We start from the raw sequence: 26,518 nt of genomic DNA, 5'->3' as shown, positions 1-26,518 counted from the left end.
ACAGCTTAGATTGAAATCTTCACTGCAACAGAATGAAAAGGGAACACTATGTTTTTCAGCATAGACTTTTGAAATCTCTGTATCCACAATCAGGGTATGACTTTTAAAAAATTATGTAAGCTGTCAGAATGACCAGTACAGCTTTAAGAAATTGGTAACCTTAACTACCTTTAATCAGGAATGACTCCTAGCCTGTAAGAATAAAAGTTAGGGAAATAATTCAGTTGTAGTGAAGGAACAGAGAGTAAAAAGGTACATGTAGGCTGGAAAGTAATCCCATTTTCTGACGAACAAGGGCAGCAAACGCATGGGAACACTACCACCTGCAAGTCCCCCTGACTTGGAATTATATCGCTGTTCCTTCACTATTGTTGGGTCTAAATCTTCGAACTGCTAAGAGTGCTGTGGACGTTCCTACACCTCAAGGCTCGCACACAACTAATGGGCAAAGAATGAAGTACCACAGGGCAATCTGCTCCAGTTGGATCCAGATGCCCCAAAGCACTTCACAGCCAACGGATTATGTTGTAGTGTAGGAAGCAGGGCAGCCAATTTTGTGCACAGCAAGGTCCCACAAAGAGCAAACAATGAGATAATGGCCAATCCATCTGTTTTTAATTAAGCTGATTCAGAGATAAATATTGCCTGGGACACCAAGGAGGACTCCCCTACTTTCTTTTGAATAGTGCTATGGGATCTTTCACGTCCACCTGAGATGGGGTCTCAGTTGGACATCTCATCTGTAAGACAATGGCCCCGACAGTGCAGCACTCCCTCAGTACTGCACTGACTTGATGATGTGATCAAATCTTTGAAGAGCCACAGAGGCAAGAATGCTGTCACTGACCGAAGAAAGGAAGAAAAAGTAAGAAAAAAAATTGTCGACCTCAGCAGTATTTCATCCATTGAGCCTATTCTTTGCATGATGATGATGATGATGATGATGGTTTACCCACCATTGGCAATAATAGCCTAATAATTCATCTCCTAGTAATACAGGTTGTGGGTTCTCACATCACTGTAATGTATGATTTTTATGTGGGATATTTTCCCACACATGGGTCAACGAAATCCAAGGATTGATCTTTCTTCGATTTTCTTTGAACTATCTTTCCTTCACCCCAGTCGGATATGACTTGCTTTAGGAGCTGTACACAATATTAGTTAGACCACAACTTGAGTACTGTGTGCAGTTCTGGTCACCTCATTATAGAAAGAATGTAATTGCACTAGAGAGGGTACAGAGGAAATTTAATGAGGATGTTGCTAGGACTCCAAAACTACAGCTATGAGGAAAGATTGGATAGGCTAGGATTGTCTTCCTTGGAACAGAGGAAGCTGAGGAAGATTTGATTGAGGTGTACAAGATTGTGAGGGGCCTAAATAGAGTGATTGGGAAGGAACTGTTTCATTAGCAGAGAAGTCAGTGACTAGGGGGCATAGATTTAGATTGATTAGTAGAAGGATTAGAGGAGAGATGAGGAAAACATTTTTCATCCAGAGTGTGGTAGGGGTCTGGAACTCACTACCTGGAAGGGTGGTAGAGGCAGAAATCCTCAAGCTCATTTAGATGATGTCTGGATATATACCTGAAGTCCCATTACCTGCAGGGCCATGGACCAAGTGCTAGGAAATGGGATTAGGCCAAGTGGCTCGTTTCGCAGCTGGCACAGACACGATGGGCAGAGTGGCCTCCTTTTGTGCTGTAAATTTTTCTATATTTTCTAAATATCTGAAAAGGAGAAACGCGCAGGGGCTGTGGACAGAAGGCGGTGGAGTGGGAGCATTAATTGCTCCTTAGGTGGGCCAGCACAGACACAATGAGTTGAATGGCCTTCTTTTGCGCTGTAACAATTCTATGCTGTCTTATAATACCGTGAATCATTTTACGTCCGGACCAATTATGGATTTCACCCAATCTAAATCAAAATAATCTCTCAAAAGAAGGTTATTCCAAGTTTCTCCATATCCTTCTCAAAAGGTAACTGAAGAAGATTCCAGAATATAAGTGCAGCCTTTCAACCTACATAATTCATCTTGTAGTAAAGGTTTTCCATTGTTCCAGCACGTTAGCCACTGCATATTCCACTGCATATTTATACTGATTAATCATATAGCGTTTAACCTTGTATTTAAGCAGATTTTTGTCTCACACTTGTATTTTAAGAAACATTAAGCCTGCAGCATAAAATCTACTTCTGCTGGAAGTCCATTGTACCTATCTACTAGACTGGGAAAAACTTCTTTAAAACTCGAGCCTCAGTTAAAACCCTAGCCTCAATTTTGTCTTCTACATCTGCTGTCAGATGGATTGTTTTTAGTTCTACTTTCTCCATGCTTCTCAAAACTTCACAAACACAAATTCCCTCTTCTATGCTTTCTACTGACCAAAAGGTCCAACTTTGCACTTCTCTTCATGACTTACGACCTCAGGCACCAGGATTGGCAATAGGCTGAATGGCCTCTTTCTGTACTGTAACTTTTCCATGGATCTACGGTTCTAACTGGCCCTCCAACAATGTCGCCTTGAAGGCAAAGTATCCAAAATGGCACATGATTTTTAAATTCTGTCTCCAGAATTTATGCAACAATACCTGCACTTCATTGTTGGAGAAAGTTTCAGGAGGTCGTGAATGTCTGTATAAGTGTTGAGTTTTTTTTAGAATTTTAGTGAGAGCTAAGAATGAGTGTGTGAAATTTTCATCCTGTGCCCACTGACACCAGAACAATTACAGATGTTATCCTTTCAAATGTGGGTTGTATCTGGAGACAATGTTTTGAGCTGCAGAACAGAACATTAAGTCACAGTGATTGCTGGTCAATCACTGTGATGTTGACAGTCTCATGGTACAAGCATCAGTACCAATGCTGATAAACCTGGTGATAAAACCGCTCTAAATATGGTTTCAACAATGACTTACATGTTTATAATGACATGTTTCTACTCAGTGTCAAATGATTATCAGAGTGTCCCAATACTGGATTAGTATGCATTTCTTACTTCTCCATCTAATATATTTTATCTTCCATTAAAATTCATCCTTAGGACAGAACTGAAGAAACTGAGAAGGGAAAATGAGAACCAGTGTGTTTTTGTTTGCAAAAAATTTGATTAAGAGCTAGAAGGTCTACAATGACTAACAGATTACCGGCAGACTCGTAAGGCTGGATGGTTTACTGCCATCCGTGCAAATACTATCAATCTCCAAAATAATCATCTGATCTAGGTACTTTATAAATACATACATAAAATACATATTTACGAACATTCATGACAAGCAGGATGGCTTGTCAGGACAGATCAGTCGCTTTTGATAAGATGCATTTTTCCACTACTACAACTTTTATCTGATTTCGCACTGCAGATCATTTGATAAAAACCATTAGAGGGCATTCAGGCTGTAAACTGCCTGTTCTGGTTAATTGATCATATTTACAGGTACTGTACGTTTATATTTACAATTAGTAGCAAATCGTAGAAGCTGACCTCGTTATAAAATAGAAGGGATGTAGACATTTCCAAAGAATTTTTTAAAAACTAAATTCAGTGTCCAATGATGAAACATTTGCTTCTGCAGGTTGAAGAGTCATTCAAACTGCATACAACCATTATTTCGCACCTCCACACTGGTTCCTAGCAACATATAAAACAGGAGATGGCCAAGATAAACATTTTAAGGTAACTCTGTACAGAGTTCTGATAAGAACTGGACTTCCGTATTAATTCTCCATCATGGATAGGTTTTGCCCAGTTAGCTACCAAGATCACAGAATGATGCAACCGCACAGCACAGGAAGCTAGTCAGCCCGTAGCAGCTCTTTGCATGAATTATTCCCACTTCCCTCTGGTCCCCTTCTGCCACTGGGGACAGTTTCTTTTTTCATATTTACTCCATCAAGAGCTTTTGTGTTTTAATTCCATTAATGGATTTATTTTAAAATCTTGTACATGGTGTTACCTCATAGCATACCTCTCCAAAATGCAAAAAGTCCTAATTGCTTAAATTAATATCCATTTATCTGTTGAGCTGCTAAACATCAATTACAAATACAAAGGTATCAAAATTTACCAATGTGCACGAGCTGACCTGTGGAAAATCAAGCAATTTCTCAAAAGCTCCATTCACAAACCAAACACCATAAAACAAATCAATTTCTTCAAAGTAAGGGTGAGTGCTTACGTGTGTGTATTGCACCGTACAAGTTTTAACCCTGTGCTTCTGCGAAACAGTTACACCCAACACTGGACCATTTCAATTCACAACACATAACATGGGATGGGGGAAGCTGCAGGGAGAAGAGGGAGAGGGAGAGAGAAATACAGTACAGCACTTGCAGTTTCTCAAGGACAGGGTCAAAACTTCAATCAATACTCAAGTTTGTATACGACTTCTGTGCAGAAAGTTTACACATGTCAAATGCAAAAGAAAACATAAAACTATAAAGACATCACATTCCATACAGTTTAAAGTATTAACTTAAAATCCTGTGATGTTACGGATGAATATTTGCATTACCGAAGGATCTTTTTAAAAAAAAATCTTTGTATTTAGTTCATGGGATATGAACATTGCTGGCTAGGCTAGCAATGAAGGCGCCAGTGAGTGATGTTCTTGAACTGCTGCAGTCCATGTGGTGTACTTACACCCTCAGTGCTAGTAGAGAGGGAGTTCCAGGATTTTGAATCAGCGACAATGAAGCAATGGCAATATAGATCTAAGTCAGGGCAGTGTACAGCTTGGAGGGGAACTTGCAGGTGGTAGCGTTCCCATGTACTTGCTGCCCTTGTTCTTCTAGAGTTCAGGTCATGGATTTGTAAGGTACTGTTGAAGAAGCCTTAGCAAGTTGCTGCATTGCATCTTGTAATTGCCAGATGTAGCAAAGAAAGTGACGATTTAATGCGATGGATGAGGTGATAATCAAGCAGGATGCATTGTTTTGGGTGGCGTTGAGAGTCTTGAGTGTTGTTAGGGCTGGGCTCATACATCACACTCCTGACTTACAAACATAAAAACAATGAGCAGCAGTAGGCCATTTGGCCCATTGAGCCTGCTCCACCATTTAATAATATTATGGCTGATCTGATAGTAACCTCAAACCTGCATCCCGCCTACCCCCAAAAACCTATCACCCCCTTGCTTAACCAGGATCTATCCATCGCCACCTTAAAAATATTCAAAGACTGTGCTTCCACTGCCTTTTGAGGAAGGGAGTTCCAAAGACTCATGACCCTTTGAGCAAATATTTCGCCTCATCTCAGTTTTAAACGGGCGACCCCTTATTTTTAAACAGTGAGACCGAGTTCTACATTCTTCCACAAGAGGAAACATCCTCTCCACATCCACCCTGTCAAGACCCCTCAGAATTGTATATGTTTCAATCAAGTCGCCTCTTACTCTTCTAAACTCCAGCAGATACAAACCTAGCCTGTCCAACCTTTCCTCATAAGACAACCTGCCCATTCCAGTATTAGTCTGGTAAACCTCTCTGAACTGCTTCCAACGCATTTACATCCTTTCTTAAGTAAGGTGACCAATACTGTACACAGTACTCAGATATGGTCCAGCTGGTGGTCCCCCAGAGCGAGACCAGGAGGCAGTGTAAGAGGAGCTGTGGCCTTGGTAAGATTTTTAAAAAGTGGGAGCGGAGAGTCAGTGTGGAGATTCAAAAAGAGCGGGAGCTGAGATAGCGAGATTCAAAAAGAGCGCGAGCAGAGATTTAAAAAGAAAGAGTGGGAGCTGGAGGCAGGGCTGAAAGCAGCGCGAGGACAGTGCGAGAGTTCCAGGGAGACTCAGGGCAGAAAACTGCGCGAGGGCATCACAATTCTGCTTCTACTTTTTCTATTAATTAAACTGCTGCAGTCCATTGGCTTAAACAAAATAAGGTGAGGACTTTGGACTGTAGGAGGGAGCATTTGGAGTGGAATGAGGCCCCTGGCGTAATTAATATTCTTTAAAGGGAGCACTAACGAGCTTAATCTATAGGCAAATCACGTCAGCAGAGCTTGCACCCATGATATGCTCCTCCTGCATGATGTGGGAAGCCCATAGGCACTTCCAGTGTCCCTGGTGACCATGTGTGCAGGAAGTGTATCCAGCTGCAGCCACTGGCTAACCGCATTTCATAGTTGGGGCACGGGTGGATTCACTGTGGTGCATCCGAGATGCTGAGACTATCGTAGACAGCACATTCAGTGAGGTGGTCACACCGCAGGTAAAGACTGAACAGGCAGAAAGGGGATGGGTGACCACCAGGTAGAGTAAAGGAAGGCAGGTCGTACAGGAGTCCCCTGTGGCCATCTCCCACTCTAACAGACATGTCGTTTTGAATACTGTTCGGGGAGACGACTTCTCAGGGGAAAGTAGCAGGATCCAAGTCCATGGCACCACGGGTGGCTCTGCTGCACAAGAATGGAGGAAGAAGAACTGCAGGACTATAGTGATAGGGGATTCAATAGTAAGGGGAACGGGCAGGCGTTTTTGCTGCAGCAAAAGAAACTCTCGGATGGTATGTTGCCTCCCTGGTGCCAGGGTCAAGGATGCCTGAGAGAGGCTGCAGGGCATTCTGAAGGGAGAGGGTGAACAGTCACTGATAGTGGTACACATCGGTACCAACGACATAGGTAAAAAAACAGATGAGGTCCTACAAGCTGAATATAGGGACTTAGGATGTAAATTTAAAAATAGGACCTCAAAGGTAGTGATCTCATTATTACTACCAGTGCCACGTGCTAGTGAGAGTAGAAGTAACAGAATATATCAGATGAATACGTGGCTGAAGAAATGGTGTAGGAGGGAGGGATTCAAATTCCTGGGACATCGAGGCCGTTTCTGGAGAAGGTGGGACCAGTACAAACAGGATAGGTTGTATCTGGGCAGGACCGGGACCAAGGACCTCAGTAGGATGTTTGCTAGTGCGGTCGGGGAGGGTTTAAACTAGAATGGCAGTGGGGTGGGAACCTGAGTAGGGATACAGAGGAGGGGGAAACAAGGATAGAAACGAAAGACAGAAAAGTAAGCAGCAAAAGTAGAAGGCAGGAAAAAACAAGGGCAGAAGCAATTGGGGTCATAGTCATCTTAGCTTTATTTTGCACTAACCAGCTTAAAAAGACAAATCTAAAGGCATTGTATTATAATGTGCAGAGCAATCGCAATAAGATAGATGAATTAACAGTGCAAATAGATATAGAAACGGTTATGATATAGTTGCAATTACATGGCTGCAGGATGACCAAGGATGGGAACTACACATTCGGGTGTATGCAATATTTAGGAAGGACAGACAAACAGGGAAAGGAGGTAGGGAAGCATTGCTAGTAAAGGAGGAAATCAACGCATTAGTGAGGAAGGATATTGGCTGGGAATATCATCATGTGGAAACTGTTTGGGTGGAGATAAAAAACACAAAGGGGCAGAAAACATTGGTGGGGGTTGTCTATAGGCTCCCAAACAGTAATGAAGATGTAAGGGAAGGCATTGAGCAGGAAATTAGAGACACATGCAATAAGGGTACAATTGTAGTCATGAGTGACTTTAAGCTACATTTAGATTGGACAAACCAAACTAGCAATAATACTGTGGAGGAGGATTTCCTGGAGTGTGTGCGTAGTGATTTTTTTGGACCTATACATTGAGAAACCAACTAGAGAGCAGGCTATCCTAGACTGGGTATTGTGCAATGTGAAAGGATTAATTAACAATCTTGTTGTGTGGGGTGCCTTGGGGAAGAGCAACCATAAAATGATAGAATTGTTCATTAGGATGGAGAATGAAGAAATTGAATCCAAAGCTAGAGTCCTGAATCTAAATAAAAGGGAACTACACAGGTATGAGGTGCGAATCAGCAATGATGGATTGGGGAACCTTACTAAAAGGGTTGACAGTGGATTGGCAATGACTAATATTTAAGGAACGTATGCATGAATACAACAATTATTCATTCCTGTCTGGCGCAAAAATAAAACAGGAAAGGTGGCTCAACCCTGGCTTATAAAAGAAATTAGGGATAGTATTCGATCCAAAGAGGAGGATATAAAATTGCCAGAAAAAGCAGCAAGTCTAAGGATTGGGAGCAGTTTAGAATTCAGCAAAAGTGGGCAAAAAGATTGATCAAGAAGGGGAAAATGGAGTATGAGAGTAAATTTGCAAGGAACATAAAAACTGACTGTAAAAGCTTCTATTAATATGTGAAGAGAAAAAGATTAACTAAGACAAACATAGGTCCCTTACGGTCAGAAACCAGTGAAATTATAATGGGGAACAAAGAAATAGCAGAAGAATTGAACACATATTTTGGTTCTGTCTTCACAAAAGAGGACATAAATAATTTCCCTGAAATGTTAGGGAACCAAGGGTCTAGTGAGAGAGAGGAATTTAAGAAAATCAGTATTAGTAAAAAAAAAATGGTGCTAGAGAAATTAATGGGGTTAAAGGCTGAAAAATCCCCAGGGCCTGATAATCTACATTCCAGGGTACTAAAGGAAGTGGCCCTGGATATATTGGATGCATTGGTGGTCATTTTCCAAAATTCTGTAGACTCTGGAGTAGTTCCTACAAATTAGGTAGCAAATGTAACCCCACTATTTAAAAAAGGAGGGAGAGAAAAACAGAGAATTACAGACCAGTTAGCCCAACATCAGTAGTGGGGAAAATGCTAGCGTCTATTATAAAAGACGTGGTAACAGAACACTTGGAAAGCATTAACAGGATTAGACAAAGTCAGCATGGGTTTATGAAAGGGAAATCATGCTTAACTAATCTACTGGAGTTTTTTGAGGATGTAACTAGTAGAATAAATAAGAGAGAACCAGTGGATGTGGTGTACTTGGATTTCAAGGAGGCTTTTGATAAGGTCCCATATAAAAGAGGCTAGTGGGCAAAATTAAAACACATGGGATTGGGGGTAATATACTGGCATGGATTGAGAATTGGTTGACAGCGGAAACAGTGGGTGGGAATACAAAACTGGACGCGGTTGAGAGGAAGATACAAAGAGGCTTCAAGGCGATTTAGACAAGTTGCGTGTGGGCAAACACATGGAAGATACAGTATAGTGTGCATAAATGTGAAGTTATATGCTTCTATGTGAAAAACAGAAGGGCAGAATATTATTTAAATGGTGATATATTGGGAAATATGGATGTACAAAGGGATCTGGGTGTCCTTGTACACCAGTCGATGAAAGTAAATAGGCAGGTGCAGCAAGCAATTAGGAAGGCACATGATATTTTGGTCTTCCTTGCAAGAGGATTTGAGTTCAGAAGTAGGGATCTCCTCCTGCAGTTATACAGGGCCCTGGTGAGACCACACCTGGAGCAGTGTGTGCAGTTTTGGTCTCCCTACCTGAGAAAGGATATACTTGCCATGGATGGAGTGCAGCGAAGGTTCAATAGGCTGATACCGGGAATAGCAGGACTGTCGTATGAGGAGAGATTGGATCGGCTGGGCCTGTATTCACTAGAGTTTAGAAGAATAATATTGAAACGTTTAAATTCTAACAGGGCTAGACAGACTGGATGCAGGAAGGATGTTTGCCCTGGTTGGGGAGTCTAGAGCCAGGGGCCACAGTCTCAGGACACGGGGCAGGCCACTTAGGACTGAGATGAGGAAAACTTTCTTCAGTCAGAGGGTGGTCAACTTGTGGAATCCTCTACCACAGAAGGCTGTGGAGGCCAGGTCACTGAGTATATTCAAGAAAAAAATGGATAAATTTTTGTGTTAGGGGTATCAAAGGGTATGGAGAGAAAGCGGGAATATGGCATTGAGATAGAGGGTCAGCCATGATCATATTGAATGGCGGAGCAGGCTCGAAGGGCTGAATTGCCTACTCCTGCTCCTAGTTTCTATGTCTCATGAGTGCTCTATATAACTGAAGCATAACCTCCCTACTTTTGTATTCAATTCCTTTTGCAATAAATTATAACATTCTGTTAGCTTTGCAAATTACTTGCTGTACCTGCATACTAGCCTTTTGCGATCCATGCACTGAGACACCCAGATCCCTCTGAATCTCAGAGCTCTCACAGAGAATCTCTCACTATTTAGATAATATGCTTCTCTTTTATTCTTCCTGCCAAAATGGACGATTTCACATTTTCCCACATTATACTCCATTTGGCAGATCTTTACCCACTCACTTAACCTAGTTATATCCTATTGTAGCCCCCTTATGTCCTCTTCATATCTTACTTTCCTACCTAACTTTGTGTCATCAGCAAATTTGGCAACCATCCCATCCATCCCTTCATCTAAGTCATTTATATAAATTGTAAACAGTTGAGGTCCCAGCACTGATCCCTGTTGCACACCACCCGGTACATCTCGCCAATCTGAAAAAGACCAATTTATGCCTACTTTCTACTTCTTGTTAGGCAGCTCTATCCATGCCAATTTGTTACCCCCATACCATGAGCTTTTATTTTCTGCAATAATCTTTGATGTGGCACTTTATCAAATGCCTTTTGGATATCTAAGTGCAGTACATCTACCAGTTCCCTTTCATCCACAGCACATGTTCCTTCCTCAAAGAACTCCAATAAGTTAGTCAAACATGATTGCCCTTTCACAAAACCATGTTGACGCTACATAATTACTTTGAACTTATCCAAGTGCCCTGCTATAGCTTCTGTAATAATAGCTTCTAACATTTTCCCTATGACAGATGTTAAGCTAACTGGCCTGTAGTTTCCCACTTTCTGTCCCTCTCCCTTTTTGAATAATAGAATTACATAAACTATCTTTCAATCTAATGGGACCTTCTCTGAATCGAGGTAGTTTTGGAAAATTAAAACCAACACATCAACTATCTCACTTAGCACTTCTTTTAAGACCCTAGGGTGAATTCCATCGTGACCCGGGCACTTGTAAGCCTGCAGCTCCAACAATTTACTCAGTACCACTTCTCTGATGATTGTAATTTTCCTGAGTTCCTCCCTCCCTTCCATTCCCTGATTTATAGCTGCTTCAGGGATACTACTTATATCCTCTGTAGTGAAGACTGATACAGATGGTGAATATCTGTACAATTCATCTGCCAGCTCTTTGTTTTCCATTACCAATTCCCCAGACTCACTTTCTATTAGACCAACGCTCACTTTGTTAGCTAGTTTCTTCTTCAAATATTTAGAGAAACTCTTACTATCCATTTTTATATTTCTAGCTAGTTTTCTCACTCTAATTTTTTTCCTCCTTATTAATCTTTTAGTCATCCTTTGCTGTTCCTTATATTCTGTCTGATATTCTGGCCTATCTTTACAGAGTTATATAATTTTTCTTTAAGTGTGTCTGTCTCTTGGGCTTTTCCTTACTCATTGGAATGTATCTATTCTGTGCATTCTGAAATATCCCCTTAAATGTTTGCTACTGCATCCCTATTGACCTCAACCTAATTTGCCAATTCTCTTTAGCCAACTCTGCTTTCATGCCCTCATAATTGCCCTTATTTAAGTTTAAAGGCATAGCCTCAGACCCACTCCTCTCTCCCTCAAACTGAATGTAAAATTCAATCATACTTTGATCACTGCTACCTAGGGACGCCTTCCCTATGGGATCGTTAATTAATCCCATCTCGTTGCACAATTGCAGGTTCCATATAGCCTGCTCTCTGGCTAGCTCCAGAACATGCTGTTCTGAGAAACTATTCTGGAAACATTCTATGAACTCCTCATCGAGGCTACCTTTGCCCATCTGACTTTTCCAGTCTATATGTAGATTAAAATCTCCCATGATTATCGTTGTGCCTTTCTGACAAGCTCCGATTATTTCTTTCTTTATGCGCCATCCTACCATGTGGTCACTTTAAAGGGCCTGTACATATCTTCCACGAGTGACTTCTTGCCTTTATCATTTCTCATCTCTACCCAAACAGTTTCCTGGTTTCTTGAACTTAGGTCATCCCTCTCTATTGTGCCAATACCATCATTAACTAACTGAGCCACCCCCCCATCTTTTCCTCCCTTCCTGTCCTTCCTAATTGTCCAATACCCTTTGATATTCAGGTCCCAATCCATGTCCTCCTGCAACCATGTCTCTGTAATGGCTATCAGATCATACTTATTTATTTCTATGTGCACTCTCAGTTCATCTGTTTTGTTTTAAATGCTTTGCACATTCAGATACAGAAACTTTAGTTTTATCCTTTTATTCTTTTTATAGTTTCTAGTATCATCTGTGGATTTACTGTTAGATCTGTTCTCTCAATCCCTTCCAGTCATGGTCTGTTTTTCATTTCCCATAATAATACCTTTTTCTTTTGCCTTGTCTCTACTCTTTGATTTACCACACCTTCCCACCACTGCTTAATTTAAAACTCTCTCTACTTCCCTAATCATGCAGCTTGCAAGAACACCGGTCCCAGCACGGTTCAGGTGTAGACTGTCCCAACAGTAAAGATCCCACTTCCCCCAGTACTGGTGCCAGTGCCCCATGAACTGAAGCCCATTTCTCATTCATCTCCCTGATCTGATTTATCCCATGCCAATTTGCACACGGCTCAGGTAATAAGCCAGAGATTATGACTTTTGAGGTTCTGCTTCTTAATATGGTGCCAAGGTCCTCATAATAAGTGCGGAGAGCCTCCATCTTTGTCCTGCCTAAGCCATTGGTACCAACACGGCCCACGATGACTGGCTCCTTCCCCTCCCACTGCAAGTTCCTCTCCAGCCCCAAGCAGATTTCCCAAACCCTGGCATCGGGCGGGCAACACAGCCATCTGGACTGACGCTCTTTGTTGCAGAGAACAGTGTCAATCCCTCTGACTATAGTGTCCCCTACTACCACTACATTCCTTGTAACTCCCCCTGCTTGAATGGCCTCCTGTACCATGGTGCCATGGACAGTGAGCTCATCTATCCCACTCTCATCCAAACTACCTAAAAAAACCTCAAACCTGTTGGACAATTGCAAAGGCCAAGACTCCTCCCTTCTGGGTCCCCTTATCTGCCTCGCTTGCACTCACACCCTCCTGTCCCTGACCAATGACCAAATCAGAAGATACTATCCTAAGGGGTGTGACCGCCTCCTGGAATAAAGTGCCCAGGTAACTTTCCCCCTCTCTGATATGCCACAGTGACTGCAGTTTGGCCTCCAGCTCAATAACTCAGAGTCGAAGTTCCTGCAGCTGCAAACACTTACTGCAGATGTGTTTGCCCTGGGTCACACCAGTATCCAGATGCTCCCACGTCCTGCAATTGCAGCACATCACCTGCCCTGCCATCTCCAATATGTGTTAATTAATTAATAGTTGCTAATTAATTATAATTAATAATTAATTAATAAACCTCCCAATAGGTTTTGGCACTGCTAGTAAATTTTACAATACTGATAAAACAATACAGTATTTACAATACTAATAAAACTACTAATACCAATTACTGGTTTACCTACTCCTTCTGCTGCAAAGTGGAAATCAAAAAATGGAGGCTGAAAAAGAGTAGAAGAAAGAAGCACCTCCTCCCCACTCTTTAACAAACTCGCCATTCAGCACATTCTACTTCTTGCAGTAAATCTTACATAAAGCAGCTCTTTCCCCCATCACTGAATTCCCACTTTCAACCAAATTCCCAAATATACTCACTCAGTCTTTGTCTCACTCAGGCTGAAGTCTCCCTCACTGACATGTGCCTCGTAGATTGTGGGCAGGCTTTGGAGAGTCAGGCAGTGAGTTATTCACAGCAGAATTCCCAATTTCTGGCCTGCTTTTGCAGCCACAGTATTTGTATGACTAGTCCAGTTCAGTCTCTGGTCAATGGTAACCACCAGGACGTTGATAATGGGGGATTCAGTGATGGTAATGTCATTGAATGTCATGGGGATATGGTTAGACCCCCTCTTGTTGGAGATGGTCATCACCTGGCAGTTTTGTGATGTTATTTGCCACTTATCAGTGTCACTTATTATGCTGTCCAGATCTTGCAGTATGCAGGCAGGGACTTCTTCAGTATCTGAGGAGTTGCAAATGGCACTGAACAATATTGTGCAATCATCAGAGAACATCCCCACTTCTGAACTCATGATGAATGGAAGGTCACTCTTGAAGCAGCTTAAGATGGTTCAGAAGATATTTCAGAAGAATAAAAAGGCAACTTATTATTTAAATGGAGAGAAACTTCAGAATGCTCCAGTGCAGAGGGATCTGGGTGTCCTCGTGCATGAATCGCTGAAAGCTAGTACACAGGTATAGCAAGTAATAAGGCAAATGGAATTTTGGCATTTATTGCTAAATGACTAGAGCATAAAAATAGGGAAACGTAGTTGCAACTGTACAAGGCATTGGTGAGACCACACCTGAAGTATTGTGCACAGTTTTGGTCCCCTTACTTGAGGAAGGATGTAGTTGCATTGGAGGCAGTTCAAAGGAGGTTCACTAGATTGATTCCAGAGATGCGGGACTTGTCTAATGAGAGAAGATTAAGCAGTTTAGGCCTATACTCGCTAGAGTTTAGAAGGATGAGAGGAGATCTAATTGAGGTATATAAGATGCTAAAGGGGATAGACAAAGTAGACGTGGAGCAGACGTTTCCCCTTGTGGGACATTCTAGAACGAGCGGCCATAGTTTTAGGCTAAGGGCTGGTAGATTTAAATCAGAGATGAGGAGGAATTACTTTTCTCAAAGGGTCGTGAATCTGTGGAATTCACTACCTCAGAGTGCAGTGGATGCCGGGACGCTGAATAAACTTAAGGAGGAGATAGACAGGTTTTTAATTAGTGACAGGTTGGAAGTTTATGGGCAGAGGGCGGGAAATTGGAGTTGAGACCGAAATGAGATCAGCCACGATCGTATTGAACAGCGGGGCAGGCTCAAGGGCTGAATTGCCTACTCCTGCTCTTAGTTCTTATGTACCGAGATGCTCCTGCAACGATGTCTTGAGGCTGAGGTGATTAGCCTCCAACAATCACAGCCACCTTTCTTTGTGCTCAGTATGACTCCAACCAGTGAAGATTTCATCCCTCCACCCCCACCCCGATTTCAACCGGCTTCAATTTTGCTAGGGCTTCACGATGCTACACTTAGTTAAATACTACCTTGATGTCAAGAGCAGTCACTTCACCCCCGCCAACCCAAAAAGGGTGTACAGTAGGAAAAAAATTAGTTTCTTTCCATCCCCCCAAAAAGTGCAAATTTTATACTAAGGCATCTGCTAACAAAGGACACATGTGTAACTCACTCTGTACACTCATGTACATTAACTGGCAAATTATTGGAAGTTGTTCTTTCAGCACCATCTACTGACAACCCGAAGAACCACAACGAGCAACTTTGTAACACAGCATGGAATGAAAAAAGAATTGGTGCCAACTCATCACACGTACTCCTTCCAACAGATCATGTGCAATATGAACTGTTGTGCAATCTACACAATTTAATCTCAAGAGAAACCAATGTTTTAAGCCAGCCATTCCTCACACATTTACACTGTTCACCTTACAACCCGAGTTTGAGCTCTATAGACATTAATGGCATCCAATTAACTTGAAGCTATAAAAACATCAAGTAACTTATCTCACCACTGACTATTTTACAAGCAACATTGGCTCACATCAAAAATCACCAGCAATGGTCAAACACCTCTGTTGTTCAATATTTCCACATGTTTTTTTGAAATTATGTTTAGATGCCAGAAATACACAGATATATTAACTAAAAGTGATTGACAACTCATTAGCTTCTAGTACAGCCAAAAGTGACCAACAGACCCTGTTTGTGCAACTCTCCAAGGGGTTACAACAACTGTTTTAGAAGACTAATTTCACCCATCACAGTCCTGATTATGATGTTCCCCAAATAAAGCAAGCTGCTCATGGTCTCCAATTTAATTTTCACAACATTAAAAAACAAAATAAGATAATATATAATTCCATTGATAGCCTTCAGAGAACATTAGCACTCAGAACTTACACTCTTGTACATAAGTTACATAATGACATATAAGCAATGTGAAATCCCACAATACTCTACTTAGCATTTTATTTATCCAAGTGGAAATTTACTACTGGTTAGTAGCTGAAAGAAAGGCTTCATTACATTCACCAGGGAATGAAATCAGGATTAAAGGAAAATGTGTGTCGAAACAAAAAAAGAATAAAGGGTAATGTGTACAGAAACAAAAAGGAGAAACTTATAGTTTTTGTTTTAAAATCCTGTGTGTTAAATTCCCTGTAACATTGAAGTACCACATTCAGTGAAACTGCCATGAAATGGATGAGTATATAGTTTGCTGCAGAAGCAAAGTGTTGGTATGACCATGGTAACTGTGCCATTGCAGTTGGCTCTATAGTTGCCTCAGCAGCCAATACACGCTGATGAATATACAGTTTTCACATTTACTGCCTCATGTGGGTCTCCCATTCATCAGATGCTGTGGAACAAATCGCAACATAGAGTAACCAGGGTACTGAAATGTACTTTTTCAATTACTCCAGAGGTCTGCCAATGGCGGTGTTGGTTAGCCCGCCTTTTGTGAATATGACAAGTGTTACACATGAATAGAGTGCTGCTGCAAAAGAAAAGGCCATACGGCATTAAGAACATCAAGGTTGCCCTTGTGTTATCCTCTCTACAAGCCATATAATCTGTTCTCAATCTCATGCTCCCCATATCCATTAATATTCTTCCTATTCCAGCAATTTCCCCTCACCGCCACCTTCTCTATGGGCAATAAATGCTGGCCTCGCCCACACACATTCTGTAAACAAATAAATAAATACAGAATCGGAGAGATTTTTGAGGGAAAATCGCTGGAATTTCTTCTCAAAAAAACTCTCATTCTATATTTTTAAAATTTTATTTGTTAACGGGATGTGCGTGCTGATGGCAAGGCCAAGATTTATTGCTCATCTCTGACTGCCCTTGAGAAAGTGATGGTGAGACATCTTAACAACTGAGTGTCTAGTTAGGCCCTTTCAGAAAGCAGTTAAGAGCCAATCACATTGCTATGGGTCTGGAGCCATATATCGACCAGATCAGATAAGGACAGCAGATTTGCTACCCAAAAGGGACAGGGAATCAGATGGGTTTTTACAAAAATCTGGTAGTTACATGGGGGCACCATTACTGATACCAGCATTTTAATTTAATTAACTGCATTTAAACTCCTCAGCTGCCACAGTGGGATTTCAATTTATGTCTCTGGATTACTAGTTCAGTAACACAACTACTACGCTACTGTTCCCAAAACACTGCTCAGTGGTTCAGACCTCCACATCCATTCATCTCCGTGCAAAAATCACTATATCTGAGTGAAAAGTGTATGGGCCATTAGGAATAACAGTGCCTTGAGCAAATATATCATTCATGAACTGTATTCACCAGAGTTTCCTGGATCCAATCACTTGGATTGGTTTACTGTGGGAAAAAGGATCTCCATTCTATCAAAATTTTAGTATTATATCTTGATGTACAAGATGTCAACTATGCCAAAATTAGCAAATTCAAACTGATTTCTGTCAACTTGTGCCTATGTCCTTTTGTAAAGCAAATCCACAATTTAGGCTGGGAGTGTCAGGCATTAAACTATAACACAAGTCCTCTTCGAGCTGTCAAATGTTGGAAGGGCCCAAAGATTCTTGTAAATGATAGACTCAAGGACAACAGCCATGTTTTTAGTGTTATTATGTTACTTAATCATTTCAACTGGAATTTCTGGCATTTGAAGTTAAATTATACACAGAGTTACCAGTGTGACAACATGATCACCACATTAGACTAAATTCCTTAGAACACTGAAAGACCAGCAGTTTAACCACTTAACCTGGAAGCTGATTGATTAAAAACTTCCACAATTGTTGAGAATAGATGGTCAAACGAACATTAAATTCAGGAATAGTCTTTCTTGTTCTTCAGTGTTGGGTATGCTGCTCAGCTGACTAGATCTATATGGCAGCCCTAGAGGTTTCAGATCACTTGGAAACCATACAGCCAGGTACTGTCATGTGAATGGGAGAATATGGCACATTTCATCTGAAATAAGGACTCAAGTATAAAGAAATCTTTATATTAATTCATGGGAAACTTCCTAATGAATTTGTCTATTACTTACAGCTTGAGTAACATGTTATTAAAGGGCCTACAACTTCAATGAATGTAATGTATCTGTTATTTTCATTTGCTAGCTCAACATGTGGTCTCCTCTACATTGGAGAGACCAAACGTAAACTGGGCGACCGCTTTGCAGAACACCTGCGGTCTGTCCGCAAGAATGACCCAAACCTCCCTGTCGCTTGCCATTTGAACACTCCACCCTGCTCTCTTGCCCACATGTCTGTCCTTGGCTTGCTGCATTGTTCCAGTGAAGCCCAACGCAAACTGGAGGAACAACACCTCATCTTCCGACTAGGGACTTTACAGCCTTCCGGACTGAATATTGAATTCAACAACTTTAGGTCGTGAGCTCCCTCCCCCATCCCCACCCCCTTTCTGTTTCCCCCTTCTTTTTTTTTCCAATAAATTATAAAGATTTTCCTTTTCCCACCTATTTCCATTATATAAAAAAAAACCCACTAGAGCTATACCTTGAGTGCCCTACCATCCATTCTTAATTAGCACATTCGTTTAGATAATATCACCAACTTTAACTTTAACACCTATGTGTTCTATTGTACTATTGTCATTGACATCTTTTGATGATCTGCTTCTATCACTGCTTGTTTGTCCCTACAACCACACCAACCCCCTCCACCTCTCTGTCTCTCTATCTCTCCGCCCCCCACACACACACCTTAAACCAGCTTATATTTCAGCTCTTTCCTGGACTCGAACTCAAGTTCTGTCGAAGGGTCATGAGGACTCGAAACGTCAACTCTTTTCTTCTCCGCCGATGCTGCCAGACCTGCTGAGTTTTTCCAGGTAATTCTGTTTTTGTTTTGGATTTCCAGCATCCGCAGTTTTTTTGTTTTTATTTATGTATCTGTGTACATTTCTCTCACACGATCGAATTGGGAGTTATATCCTGAGCTACACAATCTGTCAGTCTATCAGAGGGAGCTACAGATCATTAGGGTATATCCTGGCTGTGTAATGGTAGATTCGCTTCAATGGCTTACCAACCCATATAAGGTCAAACTTCCAATTTATAAGAAACATAGACTTGAAATAGAAGTTTATTTGTGCTCACTGCAAAATTCAAGATTATTAAGAGGTAGCGTCAACTGTAACACAGAATATTTAGTTTGTGCATTAAACAAGTGTTCAACATGCAGGGGAAACCCAACACGCATTAGAATCTTAAAATAAACAGACGCTCACGTAAATTAAGATAAAAGCAAAATACTATGGATGCTGGAAATCTGAAACAAAAACAAAAATTGCTGGAAAAACTCAGCAGGTCTGACAGCATCTGTGGAGAGAAAGAGTTAACGTTTCGAGTCCAGATGACTCTTCTTCAGAACTAAAAAGAAGTAGAAATGCGGTGAAATATGCACTGTATAAGGGGGGGTGGGACAGATGAAGCTGGATAGAAAGCCAGTGATAGGTGGAGGCAAAGGAGAGCTTGCAAAAGATGTCATAAACAAAAGGTCGAAGGGGTGTTGATGGTGGTGATACTGGCTAAAGGAGGTGCTAATGGTGACATTGAGTAGAAAGCAGGATGAGCCAGTGACAGATAGCCATGGTGGGGGTGTGGTGGGGGGAGGGGATGGTGTGGGAGCAAGGGTCAAAATAGGCTAAAAGTTGGGGATCAAACAATGAATTGAAATAAATTTTTAAAATAATAATAGAAATAGGTGGGGAAAAAATGTATATATATAAAAATTTTAAAAATAAATATTTGAATAAAAGGGGGTCAAAACGAGGGGAGAGTTCATGATCTGAAATTGTTGAACTCAATGTTAAGTCCAGAAGGCTGTAAAGTGCCGAATCGGAAGATGAGGTGCTGGCCCTCCAGTTTGCGTTGAGCTTCACTGGGACATTGCAGCAGGCCAAGGATGGACATGTGGGCATGAGAGCAGGGTGGTGTGTTGAAATGACAAGTGACAAGAAGGTCTGGGTCTGTTCGCAAGCATGACCCAGACCTTCCTGTCGCTTGCCATTTCAACACCCCACCCTGCTCTCATGCCCACATGTCCATCCTTGGCCTGCTGCAATGTTCCAGTGAAGCTCAACTCAAACTGGAGGGACAGCACCTCATCTTCCGATTAGGCACTTTACAGCCTTCCGGACTTAACATTGAATTCAACAACTTCAGATCATGAACTTTCTCCTCCACCCTCACCCCATTTTGAACCTCTTTTTCAAATATTTATTTTTAAAAGTTTATATATGCATTTTTTCCCCACCTATTTCTATTATTATTTTTTAAATTTATTTCTATTCATTGTTTTATCCCCACCTTTTAGCCTATTTTGATCCTTGCTCCCAAACCATCCCCTCCCCCCACCACGGCCAACTGTCACTGGCTCATCCTGCTTTCTACTCTTAATGTCACCATTAGCATCTCCTTTAGCCAGTATCACCACCATCAACACCCCTTCGACCTTTTGTTTATGACATCTTTTGCAATCTCTCCTTTGCCTCCACCTATCACTGGCCTTCTATCCAGCTTCATCTGTCCCAGCCCCCACCTTTTACAGTGTATATTTCACCACATTTCTACTTCTCTTGTTCTGAAGAGTCATCTGGACTCGAAACGTTAACTCTTTCTCTCCACAGATGCTGTCAGACCTGCTGAGTTTTTCCAGCAATTTTTGTTCCATGTAAATTAAGTTGCCATTTGTCCAATATGAAACACACAATTTCTCCCTAAAAGAGGATAGCCTACTTACTTGCACAAGCATAGAAAACATTGGCTCAAGCTGTCAAATGTTAGAGCTTAGGAGATCCCTATGTGTGCACAGGGTTGCTGATGGAATTTAAGTCACCATAACCAGGTAGTTTACCAACTTAGAATGTTCTGGTAAGTGGTCACTGCTTCTCAAGCAAGAATCGCCACACCCATTAAATTGTTATTTGGAGCCAAACACAACCCAGATTGAATGGTATTGTATACTTCTCTAGATATTAGCAATGGTGGTCAATCCCGGCCAACCATCGAGAGTGTGGCACCCTTGCCTGGCTCATGCATTGGATTAGTGAGCCTACCACACAGCATCAAATTGACTCCAATATTCCAACTCAGTGGAGAATCACAATGTTGTAAAATTAAATCTCACTCAAGTACTTAAGCACATAACTTACCCTGGTACTCAGTGAGGGAGACCTGCATTGTCAGAGGTGCAGCCTTTCAGATGAGATATGAAAATAGTCTATACCATTGATGCAGCAATGTAAAAAGCCCATGGCACCACCAAACCTGAGTGCACAGCAGTAACACATGAGTATATTGCCACCATATTTCAGACAACAGATGTGAAAAATATCCCACAGATGCTGTGACTGTACTTCAGACTCTTGAATAACATGTTCCTCAAGCTCAAAGCATAAGTAGCTTCAGTAGGAAACCTATACTTCCTATGAACCAACATTTAACCTTATCCACAAAGTGAATGCCACAGAGTGCCATCAGGCGAATGATCTCTTTTTTTGAGAAAGGCACTGGAAATGATGGACTGTGAATCATGTGCTTCTAACCTTTGAATTGGTGAAAAGGACTCTGCTGAGAAATTAAATGGTGTAAGTTAAAAAGTACAAATCATGTTAATAAAGTGATTGAGATTCTGCAGGAGCAAACCCGATTATAGCATATCACAACTTTACACCATCTATTCCAAAATAATAACAGCTCCAAAGTACTAGCAGTTTTTTTCAGCAACATTTGACAATGGGCAAGTGAAGGAAAGCTTTTAAGATCATATAATAGATAAGATACTCCCTCCAAAAGGAAAGAAATTGAATTTCACCTTAGCCTAATAGAATTATATGGATAACAATAATTATATACATTTGATAGTGGTAGTTTATCTTGTACAATATAGTTACAGCATTATGTTTGAAATTTACCATTCATTTCTGATTCAGCAAGTTTGTGATTCTGCTAATTCATTAACAAATTAGCCTCAGTGTAATTGAGACTTTCTATATGGTCGTTGCTGTGGTAATGAAAACTAATGTTGGGTATGCATGAACACAAAATTGTAAAATCCCTCTGACGTGTGACACCCACACCCCAAAGCCAATCCACATCCATTTTAAGATGCCAAGAACTGCATTGTAAATATTGCCTTTAATACTGAGCAACAGAGTTTCATGAAAAGCGGAACCACATTTACTGTGACTGAAAATGAGAGTCCACATGTTTGCTTGGTTAGGGTTAGGAGCTGGCCTCCTACTACTCACCTGGGCTCTGCTCCTCTTTCTTTTCGGTTTGGGTGCATCATGTTTCCCAAAGGTTAGCTGTTCATCTTTTGGGGAGAGTTTCAACTTGTGGGGCTCGGATCTACTTCTCTTCCCTTTAGCCATGGTGCAGAATAAGTACAATACAATTGTAAAACGTTTTTCCACACAAATATATAGCAGCGAGTTTTTTTTACTCCCTGGGGTGCAGCTCTCCAACTAACAGCTCCAGACTGTTCCTGTGGAAAACTCTCAACACACGTGAGGGTGGGGGGGGGGGTGTAGGGTGGTGAATCAGGTCAACCGAACCTGACAGCCAGAGCTCGAGCCGCCTTCCCTTCGCGACATGATTGGCTTATTCTGCTCCTCTCACATTTCTATTGGATATTGGTACGGTCTGTCACAGGCCCCAGCGCATCGCGCTTGGTTGGCGTGCGCCATTCAGATGAGACACGCATGCGCAGCGACCCTGCTCTTGGTGGTGGGGGTGAATCAGGGCAGGAAATCTCAACCCAGCAGTTTCCTGTGCTCAATCCATCCAGGGGGACAAATGTAGGCTGAAATGTTCAGCATCCAAATCCAGGCGATGCAAAAGATGGCTAGGGTGACTATATTTTCTTAATTGACTCCAGGGGCAAACAGGGGGAAGCAAGTAGCCAGAATAGAAAATATAGCATATTTAATAGCTTATATTTTAACAGTTGCAAATCTAACACTACAAATGCAAAATAAATGTGCATATAATTACTGCAGATGTACTGTCACACTATTGAAGCATATTCAAATGCCATTTATAATTAACGCTATCAGTTTTTCATATGTCATGTATGTACAGCCTATAAAATCAGTAACATAGCTCTTTTTATTGATTCTTTCATGGGTTCTGGGCATCGCCGGCTAGGCCAGCATTTATTGCCCTCAAGAAGGGGTGTTGAGCTGTCTTCTTGAACTGCTGCAGTCCATGTGGTTTAGATACATCCTCAGTGCTATTAGGGAGGGAGTTCCAGGATTTTGACCCGACAGTGAAGGAACAGCAATTACAGTTCCAAGTCAGGATGGTGTGTGCCTTCAAGGGGAACTTATAGATTGTGGTGTTCCCATGTATCTTCTGCCCTTGTGCATCGGTGGTGGAGGGAGTGAATGTTTAAAGTGGTGAATGGGGTGCAATCAAGTAGACTGCTTTGTCCTGGATAGTGTTCAGCTTCTTGGGTGTTGTTGGAGCTGCACTCATCCAAGCAAATGGAGAGTACTCCTGATTTGTGCTTTGGAGATAGTCAACAAGCTTCGGGAGTCAGGAGGTGAGTTACTCACTGCAGATTTCCCAGCCTCTGATCTGCTCTTGCAGCCACAGCATTTATATGGCTCAACCAGTTCAGTTTCTGGTCAATGGTAAGCCCCCAGAAAGTTGAACTGGAAAATGCCGTAAAAATAACTTCACGTTATGATGTGCTAAGATTTCCTCCCTCTGCTCAAAATGGAAACTACCGACTGGCTTATGGAACTTAATAGGGATATTTCTTTTCTGGTTGATTGTGAATATGGAAAACCCTTTTGAATTGGGTTGTTAAAGCAGCAATTATGCTCTTGTGATATCGCCATTTTCACTTTACTCCTACTTTGAAATCTTGCTTGCGTTCTACATCGTACATCATTCAGTCAGTGTCATAGCTATGACAACTGCAGAAATGCTGTACCATCTATGTTCCAGCTAGTAATAAGAGTATGAGAAACGTTCTGGACATTTCTTTCGAACTCATTTATTATTAGTTAGACATTTATCGAAGATGACTTATACTACATATTGCGTGCTGTACCTCATGCATCAGATATATTCCAGTTCATGAAATTAAAAGTAAAGGTACTCAGGAACAGGTTTTGTGAACCAGGGGCTCTTCTGAGGACATTGTTTGCTCGGGGACACAGTACCCTATCTGGGGACTGTGCATAGAAAACTTTGACGTTTGGTCACCTTACCCATCAGCCATTTCCAGATCTAGTCCAGGAAGCCCAAACAATTCAAATCTATTTTCACCTATATGGGATCGGGGTCAAATATGTGTAAAACAAGTTGAGGCACAGAGCAGCCATGATCTGATTAAATAGTGGAACAAGCTTGAGGGACTGATTGCCTTTTCCTAGTCCTATGTTTATCATGTTTGAATTTTGTGAACCCAGACACTTTTATAGGATAGTTGTTCTGATTACGAGACCATTTGCAGCCTCCATCACAAACTCCATACTTTCCCCACTGATCCACCCTTCCAGCAATCATCTCAGGTTGAATCAGACTGTTTGTAACCAGGAGAACCTCGTTGATCCCTGTTATGACACAGCAGTTGGTAAAGGCTGAGTTGTTTAAATCCCAGAGGGAAACTTGAACAACTGTCATAACCTATATTTTCAATTGGTATGTTTGAGACGCAGCTCTCAATTCGGGAATAAGACCACTGAGCCTCAAGAGGTTTTTTATATAAAACTAAATTAAACATTTATTAATTTAACAACAAATTAAACACATACACATGTCTACAAATTACTACAGTAACAACTTTTAAACAAATCCCCAAATTAATCACTCCCAGCTAAATCTTTACCAAGGCAACAGTAACCCATGGACTTTAAACAGATGCCAGGCAAAGCACATTTGACCTTACAAATTCAAAATGAGGTTCCTTGCAATTTGGTTCCTTTGCAAATACCGCTGTAGGCTTACAGGCTGGTTAGATCTTAAATGCCTCTGCCTTACACACACAAAACTCCTTTCTGGTTTACCTAGCTCTTCCTTTGAATGTAAATTTTCCATGGTATCCTAGACTTTTAGCATCACACCTTCTAACAATAATATTTTCATCCCACTAATTTTATTAGTAATATAAACACATTGCTTGGCGTCTCCCAGCAAGGTGCAAGATTTTACTCCTGCTCTTGAATGCAAGATTTTACTCCTGCTCTTGAATGCTTTATTCAACAAATGTAAATGTACACTTAACCTTTTTAACTTCCTTACTGTTTACCCAATTAACATCTCAAACTACTATACATCAAAACACCAGACTAGCTATCTTTAATTCAATTAAGACACACACATAGACACAGACCCCACTACAATTCCAATTTGAAAATAATTTCCAGTAACATTATACACATTAATAACTCTTCATGACATCCCCCTCAAAAAATGAACCATGATCATTTTAAAAGACGGTTTCATTTTTTAATAACTCATTTCACACTCTCTCCTATACTTATAACACTATTACACTACCAGATGCATGCATTAACATAATATATATGCAAGTTCCTGCTATAAATAGAAATCACTCCAATCCAGTGTCCATGTTTTTTAAAAGGTCCAATTTTCCCTTTAAGCTTCAAATTCTTGATAAGGCATCCGCGAACAGATTTTCTCTACAAACAACATGTATAATCCGTAGATTAAGTGGTTGTAATAATAGACTACACCTGAAAAGTCTTGCACTTGTCTCGAAATTTGTCCAAAAACTTCAAAGGATTGTGCTCTGTATAAACAATAGTTTCTGATTAATTGTTTGCAACATAAATTTCAAAATGTTGCAATGCTAACACCAAACCTAAGGTCTCTTTTTCGATCATAGAATATCTTCACTGTTGTACGTTCAGTTTCTGTGAAAAATACCCTATCAGTTTTTCAGTTCCAGTGTCACCCTCTTGTACCAGTACAGCCCCAATGCCTATATTACTCGCGTCAACGGCCAACTTAAATTGCTTGGCATAATTGGGTACTGCCAAAACTAGTGTTGTAGTTAATACAGTTTTCAAACTGTCAAATGACTTCTGGCACTCCAGTGTCCATTGAAACATTTTGTTCTTTTTTAATAGTTCAGTCAGTGGAGCAACCTGCTAAAATTTGGTTCAAATTTCCAGAAAAACCCACTCATGCCCAGAAATCTCAAAACTTCTCATTTTGTTGTAGGCACTGGGAAATCCACATTAGCCTTGACTTTTGCATCTCTCAGAGCCACCTTACCATGTCCAATGGTATGGCCTAGATACATAACTTGCGCTTTTGCAAATTTACTTTTAGCCAAGTTCATCACCAAATTAGCTTTGTGTAATCGAGAAAATAATTCTTCCAGATGCTGCAAATGCTCCTCCCACGTCTGACTGAAAACTATTAGATCATCAGTACAAACAGCACAATTGCTCAGACCTGCAATTATCTTGTTTGTCAGTCTTTGAAATGTTGTAGGTACATTCTTCATACCAAATGGCATGACT

At 41.1% G+C, this 26,518-nt stretch overlaps 1 protein-coding gene across 1 annotated transcript in view; it reads right to left on the bottom strand.

The window, feature by feature from the left end:
• The window catches only part of LOC121287954 (uncharacterized protein C7orf50), a 345,582-nt gene extending 323,061 nt beyond the window's left edge, over positions 1-22,521 (bottom strand). Inside the window, exon 1 of the mRNA XM_041206117.1 lies at positions 22,265-22,521. Within this exon, the coding sequence (XP_041062051.1) occupies positions 22,265-22,387 (123 nt within the window). The 5' untranslated portion in view covers positions 22,388-22,521. The remainder of the gene's footprint in view (positions 1-22,264) is intronic.
• Between the last annotated feature and the right edge of the window lie 3,997 nt (positions 22,522-26,518).

This window comes from Carcharodon carcharias, chromosome 15 (assembly GCF_017639515.1).
Source record: "Carcharodon carcharias isolate sCarCar2 chromosome 15, sCarCar2.pri, whole genome shotgun sequence".
NCBI lineage: Eukaryota > Metazoa > Chordata > Chondrichthyes > Lamniformes > Lamnidae > Carcharodon > Carcharodon carcharias.
This window is presented reverse-complemented; position numbering and strand designations above follow the sequence as displayed.